At 39.7% G+C, this 12,781-nt stretch overlaps 1 protein-coding gene across 7 annotated transcripts in view; it reads left to right on the top strand.

Annotated features, from left to right (window-relative positions):
• NFIA (nuclear factor I A) overlaps positions 1–12,781 on the top strand; it is a 373,386-nt gene that overhangs the window by 334,696 nt on the left and 25,909 nt on the right. For 5 of the 7 annotated variants that reach the window (XM_049618569.1, XM_049618567.1, XM_049618570.1 and 2 more), the window contains one exon: positions 3,861–3,952. The exons of the other annotated variants lie outside the window; for them this stretch is intronic. In XM_049618569.1, coding sequence (XP_049474526.1) covers positions 3,861–3,952 — 92 coding nt within the window. The remainder of the gene's footprint in view (positions 1–3,860; positions 3,953–12,781) is intronic. 7 annotated transcript variants of the gene reach the window in all.

The following is a 12,781-nucleotide window of genomic DNA, read 5'->3' as shown; positions in this document are numbered from 1 at the left end:
TCCCCGCTAGAGATAGATTCTGGCATCCTCAAGAGGCCTTGTGAAAGTATTACTTATAAAGAATGAACAGTTCTTGAGCCATCCTTCCAACTGACCATACTGAGACAGGATTTGCACTAAGTGAAGGACTATATAATTAGCAACGTGTATGGTAAGTGGGTAACACAGAAGAATGGGATTTTCTGGATATGGGATCAAATTCTGGTCTAGGATTTTGATACTTATCACTATGGCTAAGGCCAAAGTAAGACTATTGGATAATGGGAAGAAATACAGTAGAAAGAGGAAAAATATGATCTTATTAGTGCCAATAAAATGGTGAAAGCTTCTAATAGGAATATTCATCCATAACATTAGGAAAATAGTCCATGATGATACTGCTCATGTGGGTAAGAAGACTTGCTTTAAAAAAAAAAGCAAAAACAACAACAACAACAACAAACAAAGCTTCTGCTTCAGAAGCAAATAATCAATAATTTGATTTCTAATAGTCATCTTTGCCATGAGGACTTTTACAATGAGATTATATAAGCAAATTGATTTCCCTATTGACTTTATCAGAAAATTGTCAAATGCCCCTGAATCATCCCTCCAGAATCCTCAAAAAAATGCCTATAATAATCTTCCCAGAAAATTATTTTCTGGATTTCATGATTTCCTGAAGCTCTTTCTGCAGCATTTGATTATTGCTGCTGTAAATAACGCCAGAATTATAATTAAGAAAGATATGAATGTGATATAATAGCATAATAAATACAGTTGTATATAATTAATTACCACATTGCCCCCTTTACTTGATTTTATATTCATGTTGAAAGCTCTTAACTATGCATGTATAATTGATTTGCTATGGTATATGTGGTTGTTGTAATAAAAAGTTGCAATTGAGGTTTTTATTAAATAGTATAACTCCCTTATTCCACTTTTTCTTTGGAAAAAATCAAATTTAACTAATGTCACCTCATTTCTGGAACTACATCCTGTTGTAGGTGAACACGCTGGCTATTGTAACTACCATAATGGAAGATGAGTCAGACTTTCTTTCTTCCTTCCCTTGTTTTCCCTGTGTCCTTGAGTTTTCCCAGAAGCTACATTTCTATAGAATAAATTTCCCTGGGCACCATTTCTTCCATTTGATGACTTGGGTACTCAGAGATTCCCAGGTTTTTGTAGTTGTAATATCCTTTTTTTTTCCTTTTCTTTTCTTCTCTTTTCTTTTCTTTTCCTTCTCTCTCTCTCTCTTTTTTTTTTTTTTTTTTTTTTTTTTTTTTAATGCTAACACACTACCACCTCTCTCACTGTTGCCCTTGTTTTAAAGACCAGACTAAACTTTGAAACAGTTTTAGGATGCCTATGAAAGCATTAAAGGCCTTCTGGGATATTTTGAAATTGAGAATTCAAAGTTGGTCTCTATGCCTGAAGAAGAAAGAATAGCCAGTTGTTAGCAGTTTTGAGTGGCTAAATTATTTGTATGCTAAACCTTCCAAATGGCACCATTTAGGTCTGGCAAACAATAGAGAATGGAATGGAGTGCAAGCCTTTCCGGGTTTAGTAAAAGCAAGCAAACAAACAAACAAACAAACAAAACATGAATCCTGGGATCAGTCAGCGTGCTTGTTTCTGAAGTCACCAGTGCGGCAAAAGCATTGTAGGAAATCCTGTGGTGTGTCTGTTGTGACCAGTGCAGACCTGCACACACAGTTCTCTAGGATTCAGATCTCTGCATCTGTCATCGATCACTTAGTCTCGTACCTTTTGCATACTTCTCATACCTTTATTGTTCCTTCTCACCCTCCCATTCTATTCACGTGTGGAGGAACACTCCCCCCGCCCCCCTCCCCCACCAACCACTGAGAGGTTTGACAGGTTATTTCATCTACTAGCTTCCTCCTTATCTCTCCCACATCCTCTTTATGCCCTAGGAGCAGGTAAATTCACTACCAGGTAATTATAGTCCATCATTTTCAATAATAATTTTCTATGGAAACTTCTTAAACCATCTCGAAGCAAAGCAATAGGCTGAATAAAGCAATTAACAAAAATTCTTTTACTGAACTTTTAAAAACTTAAATTTCTGCCATACCAGTGAGTGAGAGGTACATACAGAAAGGCTACATCGACAGGTATTTTTCCATTGTGTTCAATTTAGTCTAACGTTGGATGGGCTGGGAAGGAAATCAGCAGATACACATGACTAGACAGTATAACACATCATACATCTAGATTGTTTTATATAAAGCTATTACCGGACAAATCCTTCTAAAACAAATACTACAACAAAACTTTCTTATTATTAGACATTAGAGGATCCTCATGTCCATCCACTGTTCCATGCTGGTTTAACACAGCCACACCATGTGACCATCACAGATCGGTGGGGGTGACTTAGCTCTTACCAAAGATGACCAACAGGACTTGGGCCAAACTGGTGGAAATTTTATCTTTAGATATCTTTTGTGCTTCACAAAAGAAACAAGAAGTCCGAGTGGCTTTCTGTAAAACAGAAAATCAAAAACAAAGCAGATGATGCCAAAAAGGAAAAAAGAAATCTGGCAAAGGGATTTGGTATGATTCCCTCAGTTATCTGTGCTTTTTCAAAATTGAAGACCCTTTTCATCTTTTAGATGGTGTGTGTCTAGAGTTAGTTCAAAAAATTTGGCCCCTTTTACAAGCATTGTTAACAGATTTGAAATGAAGCAAGAGTCTATCTAAAAGTTCTAGTACAAAGAAAGAATGCGAATAAATATCGGGAGTTTGTGATAGAGAAGGGTATTGCAGGACACCAAAGGACCAAATGCACATTTGGATTTATAAGCCAACAAAACACCAAAGCCGCTGAGTTTTTTTCTCACTAAACTAGAGTGAAGCTCTCAAATATAAATGTAAAACCCAAAATATATATACAGTTCTGTATATATAAAAACCAACAACAAAACTTTACTGTGAAAGGATAGGAAACTGAAGTGTGGTTCCAGGGTGATAGCTTGGTTTACACAGGATCTTGATAGTCTGTACCTTTAACAGAAAGGTTCTAGGCTCGGAAGACTAGATGTTAATGTTTTTTAAATATTTATTTATATTTGAGAGGGGGGAGGGCAGAGAGAGAGGGAGACACAGAATCCAAAGCAGGTTCCAGGCTCTGAGCTGTCAACATAGAGCCCAACGCAGGGCTCAAACCCACGAGCTGTGAGATCATGACCTGAGCTGAAGTCGGACACTTAACCGACTGAGCTACCCAGGCACCCCCAAATATTAATATTTTAAGCACATTTCGTGCATCATGGAGATTCTAGACACTCTCCTGGGACCTATAAAGACAGCTGGTTCTAAATGGTTTTCCACCAACTTTCTGGAGAACCCATTAACTTCTTCTATAAAGACTCCTCTTCAGTATTTAGCTATAGAGGCACAGGAATGTCTCATGATTTTGGGGAATGCAATAGTGTGAAAAGCAAGGTTGTAAAATGAACTGCTTTCCTCCCCCTTTCTACCTAATTTCTCTCTCCCTGTGCTGTAAGGACTAGGATATCTCTTTCTGATTTCTGAGCTCATGTTTAACTCAGAAAGTATAGTTTGCAAAAATGTCCTGCATGTTCTAATTTGTATGACGGAAGGAGAAAAGAACTCATCTGAGCACCAATTTGACATCGTTTTACTCCAACAGTCTTTAGAAGCCAACACCCCTTCCCTTTTATGACTGTCTCAAATGCCCTTGCTAGCCAGATCCCTTTTGCTAGCTACAGTGTTTGCACATTTCCTTGTTAATCAGCTGCGTAGGCTCAGAGACTGTGTGTTTTGGTGTTGTTTGTGTGTGCAATCTCGTGCTGCTTCCTGAACGCATGTGTCCCTTCCCTTCACAGCCTACTCGACACCCAGCACCTCCCCCGCAAACCGATTCGTCAGTGTTGGACCACGGGATCCAAGCTTTGTAAATATCCCTCAACAGACACAGGTGGGCCGCTCTCATCTTTTCTGTATGTGGTGCAGCTTGTTTTATTCATCAGGTGCATTGTAATTCGTCTTTTGGCACAACAGGCTGCATTTCCCAGCCCCTGTTTGGTCCCCTTTCCTCCTGACCCCAACCTTCCTGGCCCTACAGCCACATTTCCCTGTGTTCTCAGAAATCGTGGAAAACGCTGTCTGCGATTTTTCGTTTCTCGTATCGAGAGGGTAGAAGAGGAAGGCTTCTGTGCCAGAACTCCTTTTGCGGTGGCGAGAAAGGTTTCTCAGTGCTAGATAGCGTGTGTTTCCTTGTCTAGGAATTCTGGTCTCTCTACATGCAAGCAGATGGAAGTATACCTCTACCCGGAAAAGTCCACTCTGGTTGCTGTTAAAATCAGAGTGCATCCAGGGAATGGGGGAACCAGCCACTCTTCTGTATTCACTATAGGGTCCCCAGGAACCTGGAAAACTTTCTGAAAAAAGAAAAGAAAAGAAAGGGTTTCTGAGTCCTATTAAGTTGCTGGTGTTGGTGCAGAAATAGGTGATATTTGTTACTGGTTACGCTGGCCACTAGAGAGCAAGGTGCAGCGGGGTGGGAGGGGACATATGCGACTATAATGTCATATTTTGAAGTAGGTGATTGAGAAAAGAGTGTACGACGACATCTAGAGCTTGTTTTTCAGTAGACAGTTGTGTTTTGTCCTAGTATAGGTCAAGGAGAAGAAATCCCTTTTAGAAGTTTTGAAATGGCTGCTGTTCATTAAGAAACAGTGAGAGACTTTTGGAGTTCAAAGGTAGTAGATGTAGAGATATTTGAAGTTTGTGAAATAGAATTAGATTAAAGTTTGGAAAGGAACTACTCTCTGATTTCCTAATTAGAATGGAACTATATACTATCATAATTGACATAAAGTATCTTCTTTGTGAGGTTCTCAGCATGTTGTTTGAAAAAACTCCCTGGGATATTTTGTGCATATGCCTGGGTGTGTAATCTCCAGATGCCAAATTTGTAACTACTCATCTTTGTTTATAAGAATATGACCAGATACTTATCAACGGGATAGATTTGCCTTCCTGGGTCCATTTGCTCACTCTGTAAAGGATTTTAGTTTATTGCTGTGTCGACAGTGCAGGTGAAACTACATTGCATCTGAAGCCTTCCTTACGCCAAAGCGGGGTCACAGAAAGTACAGCCTCAGAGGAGGCAGCTGGGAGGGGAAGGGGAGCAAAAAGGGGAGGCAGCAGGTTAACTCTTGAATTTCCCACTTCTGCTGTTCCTCCTGAAGCGGGCATATCCTTGGCTTCTGGGATTAACATCTACTCTGGACCTGCCATAAAATTGTTCCGGTTTATTGCTTATTTTCCTATACCTTCAAATGCTTAACTGGTGAATTGGAAGTTGAATAATTACCTCAGATGCATTAAAATTTGATTTTGTACTTTTGGCTCATGTGTTCAAGTTCAGTGGGAGGGGGGAACCGGGGACAGTGGCTCTATATTGAATGATTGCTTTTCTTGAAGCCCCAGAGTGCTTGGGTTACTTCATTAAGAACCTCAAATATGCAGTTTGGAAATGTCCTGTTTGTACTTTACATAGTATTTTTTTATACAATCTGTGATTCATAGCACTGAAATGGTACCCTGTGTTCCTTTCAATTTGTTTCTCTATAATCAAAACGTGTTATATTCCAAAAGGCTTTGTTTCACAAATGCCTTATTTAACCCAGAAACTGAGTCTTCATGATGTTGACCACAAAAATTCAATTCTTAAAAATCCAGATTCTCCACGCATCTGGATGAATGATGTCATTTAGACCCAATTTTGGCATCTGGAACTGAATTTTTTTTGGTGTCTGTTAAATATTTGGCATCATAGGGACAACAGCTTAAATGTTTCTTACCACAGTTACACCTGCCACATTCATCTTGAAGAAAACCATCCCAATTGTCTTATGAGAAACTGTACTAATGGAGTTGTCATTTAAAAAAAATGTGTGTGTATATATCCTAAGGTAAAAATGATATGCTCAAAATCTTTTTTTAATTTTTATTTATTTATTTATTTTGAGAGAGAGAGAGAGAGAGAGAGAGAGCGAGCAAGCAGAGGAGGGGCAGAGAGAGAGGGAGAAAGAATCCCAAACAGGTTCCTAGCTGTCAATGCAGAACCCAGCCCGATGCAGAGCTCAAACTCACAAACTGTGAGATCGTGATCTGAGCCAAAACCAAGGGTCGCTTGGTTTAACTGAGCCACCCAGGTGTCCCATGCTCAAAATCTTTTAATTTTAAGGAGTATATGTTAACTCTTTAAAAAAAAAAAAAAAAAGGAACTACTTTCCGGAACCATTTAAAGTGTTAGACATGTATAGATGTAGATAAAAATGGTCATATTCTTAAAAAATAATCTCCTTTTTGAGAAGACATTAGTTCAGAAGTGAGTCTGGTTTTTCTTTTTTTACAGGAATTTTTTAAGACCTAATTGGAACATGGCCTGCAGATTAGTAATTTTCTACACGAGCTTGCATTTTTTTCTACCTTTGATGCTTTTGTTGATGAGGCATGAAATGTGTATTAACTGAATTATAGAAAAGTTTTCTGGAGAGACGACATTTTGCTTTCTACCTTTAGAGAAGTAAAATTGAAGGGTCAGCCAAACAGGTACTTGAGCTTTACAAATGCAGAAGAGGTACACAAATGCATGAACAAACGCAAGGTCAAATGGTGTCCCTTTCTCCAAAAGACCAGTTCCCAGTGGAAATCTCTTCAACATAACTGAAGCATTGACTTATAGGAGACAGATTAGATATGGTCTCTGTTGTTTTGTAGCAGATAGAACTTGAACGACTGTGTAGGCCTTTTAAATAGGCAGCTTTCAGTTTATAAAGAAAGTAAGAACTTCATTTATAAAAAGTACTCTTGGGGCACTTGGGTGGCTCAGTCGGTTAAGTGTCCAACTCTTGGTTTTGGCTCAGGTCATGATCTTGCCGTTCGTGAGTTTAAGCCCCACATCAGACTCTGTGCTGACCATGCAGAGCCTGCTTGCGATTCTCTCTCCCTCTCTTTCTCTGCCCCTCCCCAGCTCTCTCTCTCTTTCTCTCTCAAAATAAATCTTAAAAAACCAACAACAACTTTTAAAAAAGTATTCTTTAATTATATAGAGCTTCTATTCATTGAGCATTTTCTGTGTACTAAGTACCTTAGGTACATTTCCCAACTAATCTTTGCAGCCACCCCAATAGGGTAGCTATAATTATCTCCACTCTATATGTGGAAACTGAGACCTAAAGAGATTATTCATTTTCCCATGGCCATAAGCAGTGAGAAGTGGAGGAAGAATTTGTACCCAGTTTGCTGACTGCAAGGCCTGTTTTCTCTAACCATTGTGCTTCACGAAGGCCTCACATGCTGGTGAGCCACACTGACTGATGCTCAGCTCTGGAATACTATGAGCATGCTCCCTGCTTTTAAATCTGAGACCGTATTAAAATCTAATCACCAGTATATATCCAAGAGATGGAAAGCAAGGTCTTGAAGAGGTATTGGTACGCCCATGTACTTGGCATTATTCACAATAGACAAAAGGTGGAAGCAACCCGGGTCTCCATGCACAGACACATAGGATAAACAAAATATGGCATATACATTTTGTTGTGCATACACCATTTTAATGTGGTATAGTGCATATGATCTGGCCTTAAAAATGAAGGAAATTCTGCAGTATGCTACACGGATGAACCTTGACGATGTCATGCTAAGTGAAAGATGCCAGTCCTGAAAGGACAAATACTGTATGATCCCATGTATGTGAGGTTCCTGAAAGAGTCAGACTCATAGAGAAAGTAGCAGGGTGGCTGCGGGATGGGAGGATGGCGGGATGGAGAGTCGTTGTTTAAAGGGTGTGGAGTTTCCATTTTGCAAGATGAAAAGAGTTCTGGAGATGGTTGGTGGTGATGACTGCACAGCAGCGTGACCGTACTGAATAACACTAAACTGTCCACTTAAAATTGGTTTAAGACAGTCCAGTTTATGTTATGTGTGTTTCACCACAACTTTTAAAATGTAATCGTTCGATAAACTCCGATGGCCCTTTCACCTCTGAAGAGCGTGAAATTCTGTAAAGCAAATAGGAAAAGTAGGCAGTTTATCAACAAAATCCACAGTAATTGTGTGCTGACCTCTCTCAAAGTACCGATTCTCATGCCCAGCACATAGTGGGTAGTCAGCATACATTGCTTGAATCTAAATGATTCATAAGAAAGTTTAAAAATAATGACTTTCTCTCATTACAGTCATGATGCATGTTAATTGTGGAAAATACAGATGGGAAAAATAATAAAAATCACTTGTAGTCCTACTGTTAACATTTCCATATAAATCCATCCGGACTGTTTCTATGCATACAAGTATATTGCAAAAATGAGATCATATTACATACCCCGTTTGATAACTTGCTGTTTCTTCCCTTTAACAATATATTATGGCCTTCTTTCCATGTAAATTGGAAAAATTGAATATTGGCTTTTATTGCACCAATTCATCATCTGTAATGATTGGTAGGGAAAGATAACGTGGATAATTGAAAGCCATTTTTTCTCCTCCTTCCCTTCCAGTCTGTTTTTTTTTTTTTTTTTCCTCCAGTGAATTCCTCCCTTCACTGAGATGGAATCGCCTTCTTTTTAGCCTTGCCTTGAGCTAGTTTTCTTTCAAACCATCTTGCAATTGCGTTGTACATTTCACCGCAGCTCGTGGCTGTGTTTGAACATTCCTGCCAAGTTATCTGTCCCATTCTTCTGCCTCACTTGCCTGCTACCTCTGCTACTATCATTATTTGACTCGTATCCCTCTGCATCCCCCACTTCGTAACTCATTGAAATAGGGGGTGTCCATCTCCCTACAGCTTTCAGAACATCTGTCTGTTTTGAGACACCATGACCGCTTGGTCCCACCCCAAATCTCTTGTTTTTCAAATTTGTCCTAGGATCAGTTGATATTAATGTATAGAGAAGTCTCTGGGGCATAGAGTTTTTACTTCACTTTGGACACTATTAATGTCCCCTGCACGCCCACTGAATGATATAATATAATAGAGAACATGCTCTCATCTCAAATAGCAGAAAGCCAATGGCCATTTCAATTGCATCGCATAATTTAATCTGATCCCTGAAAACGAGAGCCATTAAGAGGATGCATTTATTTAGAGGAAAAAGTTAATATTTCATCATCAGGTAATAAATAGAAATACCAATTCCCATACAGAAGGACTGAGCAAAGAACTCATTTTGATTCAGGTTCTAGTTTAATCAGAATGTTCAAATAAAATGCTTAACCTGCAGAACTCCAATGAGAACTAATTCTTTAAGATGAAAAATGAGTGCAAACAATATTAAAAACAGGCATTTCTTCCCTGCCACCCAAATCTATCACTGTTCTGCATCAACAGAATTGTGGTATCTGAAATGCTATTTAAAACCAAATTACCATTTGGGTTATTAGAAGAATCGCTTGGCATGGCATGGGCCTGATTTGTTGACAAAAAGGCACAGGTGCTGTAACCTTTGCTTAATAAATCATTTAGCTGCTCGGCCTGCGAGCAGTGTGACTTCACTGCCTTTGCTTCATGAAATTTATAAACGTAGGCACAAGCCACACACTTCACTGTGCTGGAAACCACCTGATCTAGAGAGGTCCCTGCATGGCTAAATTATGGGCATGTCACCCATTGTCTGCCTCTGGTGGGGATGCATAAGGAACGTGGGGAGGCAGCGAATATGGAGAGCGTTTCCATCTGTTGACATTCTGTGTCATATTCCTGAAGTTCTGCTTGAGAGACAAAAGCATAGGCAATCCACAAAACTCTTCATAAGTTCCTTTCTTTGCTTACTCACCATTTCTTATAGTATTCCCAACACCTACAGAATGTAGGATGTAACAATTCTCCTCAAGTTGTTCAGAGACTAGTAGAAGACACAGATGTTTAAAAAAACAATAATAGTGGGGTGCCTGGGTGGCTCAGTCGGTTGAGCGTCCGACTTCAGCTCAGGTCATAATATCACGGTTTGTGAGGTCGAACCCCACATAGGGCTCATTGCTGTCAGTGCACAGCCTGCTTCAGATCCTCTGTCTCCCTCTCTCTCTGCACCCCCCCCCCTCAAAAATGAATAGACATTTAAAATAATAATAATAGTAATGACAACAACAACATTAATAATGCAGCGTGATGCCAGTTACAATAGGACTTGCCTAATTTGCCTAAGAGGCTTTGAGACCATAGTATAAGAACTTTTCAAAGAGTGGAAGGGGGCAGAAAGGCTAAACCATTTTTCTATCCATATCTAATTTTGATGTGATGATATGATTCTGGTTTTCATGTAATTCACCCTTTTTTTTACCCCCCTACCTTTAATTTTTGCCCATTTATGCTATGCATGAGCTGGTAGATAAGGCTTTATTTCACCCCTCCTAGGAAGAGCAACATGTTTAATGAGTTCTGTCTTCTCTGGACCAACCAGATACGCAGTCATGTCCTGTAGCTCCTTCACCCTTCATTTCTAAGAAACTCCCCCTCCTTGTGTAATGCCCTTGCCCAGGGCACCAAGGTCACCTGAGATTACACTCAAGTTAGCTGAAGCCTTTTCTGCCTCCTCCCCAACCTGCCCCGTGCTTTCTGCCTGTAGGAGGTTGGGTACCCACAGAAGTTCAGGGAGCAGCCAGAGAGCTGCAAAGGCAGGAAACTAAGATTTCTTAGAGGCAAAAAAAAAAAAAAAAAAAGTAGCTTCCCCTTTCTAGTTAGAATTGAATTTGAGCATTTCAGTTACAAGCCCATACAATGACAGACAAAATTTCATTTCCTTCTGATTTTGGATGAAGTTAAGAAGACTTATTGGTCAAATCAGTACTGTGTCTTAAGTACCCACATGTGCCAGGTTCTGTGCCTGAACTTGCTACCGGACTCAGAGTCGTCTGAGATTGGTGCTGTTATCCCCATTTTACAGATGAGGAAACCGGCGTTTCAGAAGAGTACCTTCGTCCCAGGCCATTGAGGTAGCCAGGATTTGAACCGGTTTGTCTCTCAAACTTCTCTTTCCCAAATGCCATCTGCATGGTTAATTACTATTAGTGAAAAGTTATTGACCATTTTCTCTTTAAGATGGCCTAAGATTGACTCATCCTTTTACATCAAGGAATCAGAAGCCTAGGAATTGTGTCCTGTGGGATAGGACCGATGCCTCACTTGGTCTTTCTGAAGACCAGTTTCCTATTAGTTCATGCATCTGTAAAATAAGACTAGGCTCATTCTGTCATACTGTCTGGGAAAAAGACCTTTACTAATGATGTTGGTCCACATCTGTGAGAACAGCTAGATTCTGCCCAGAGACCAGATAGCAGAGCAGCTGAGATTGTGGGCTTCCTTTTCAGAACTTGGGTAGAACTTTATTCCTTCAGTTAGAAGCAGTATATGTTTTCATTTTTTGGTTATTTTTTTTTCTTTTTTCTTGGTAATTCAATTTTTTCTAGTCTGGTTTATTAACTGTAGAATGATGATTATATGATCTCTAATGGTTGTTTTAAGTCTTAGTTCTGTTGGTGTAGAGAAAGTAAATGCTTGATTCCAACTAAGCATTCAACAAATGATAGCTTTTATTGTTTGGTTGATAACTAAATTCATATTTATATATTTTTTTAACGTTCATTTTTGAGAGAGAGACGGAGACAGAGCGTGAGTGGGGGAGAGGCAGAGAGAGAGAGGGAGACACAGAATCTGAAACAGGCTCCAGGCTCTGAGCTGTCAGCACAGAGCCCAACGCGGGGCTCGAACCCACAAACCGTGAGGTCATGACCTGAGCTGAAGTCAGTTGCCCAATCAACTGAGCCACCCAGGAGCCCCTAACTAAACTCATATTTAAATGGTATTTTCTGGATTACAAACTATTTTCTCATTTGATCTTAAGAGCAACCCATTAAGTAGGCAGACCCATTATTGTTGTTATCCCCATTATACAGTCTTTCAGTTTTTAATTTAGCAGCACCTTTGAGATGTCCTCAGCCACACACTTCACTTCTGGACAAAGTAAGGGCATCAGTTCTAGATACTGGTCTCCTTTTCTCCCTCCATTCTTAGGCTTCTGTAATCCCATTACCTTTAACTCTGTGTGTTAGTGCGGTGTTAGTCTTTTTTGTTTGGTTGGTTTTTGCCTTGCTCCAGAAAGATTTGGGGAAGCTTAGTTACAGCAAATGGATGATTATTGAAAGAATTAGGTGCCTACTTGGGATTTGGCACACAATAGGTGCTCAATAAATACTGGCTCCTTCCTCACTTGCCTCTTCTCAGTATTAAAATGAGATCAGTGGCCACGGAGAAGGGTAAGATAAGAGGGAGCCTGCATAGGAAATAATTCGATTTTACGGAAGAAGAAGGGTAAAAAATCTGGTATCCGTTAAATTAGCCTTGGGATCGTGGGAAAAGGGGGGCCAAAAAATGAGGTGGGAGGAAAGCTAGAAAACAGAAGGTGAGAATTTGTACAGAGAATTGAGAAGAGTGAGGTCTGAATTTGATGATAGCCTTGCAACGAAGCCAGGAAACCCTAGTTTTGGTTACAGAATTGCTGTCAAAATTCCCAGTCTTTAGATGGCTCTTGATGATGTTGCTTCTGATCGGCAGAAGTTCCAAGATACCAAGGGAAACATATTTGGTACTCATGGCCTGATTTCTTTGTGGGGGGAAAAGGGGAAAAGAATATGAATTAAAGAGGAGGATAGACCTATTTTCACATCCTGGCTATGCCATTCATCAGCGTGATCTTGGACATTATCCTTTAAAATTCAATGCCTTCATCTATGAAAT

This window comes from Panthera uncia (genome assembly GCF_023721935.1).
Source record: "Panthera uncia isolate 11264 chromosome C1 unlocalized genomic scaffold, Puncia_PCG_1.0 HiC_scaffold_4, whole genome shotgun sequence".
NCBI classification, from domain to species: Eukaryota; Metazoa; Chordata; class Mammalia; order Carnivora; family Felidae; genus Panthera; species Panthera uncia.
Note: the sequence above shows the minus strand (reverse complement) of the source record. Positions and strands in the feature narration are given on the sequence as shown.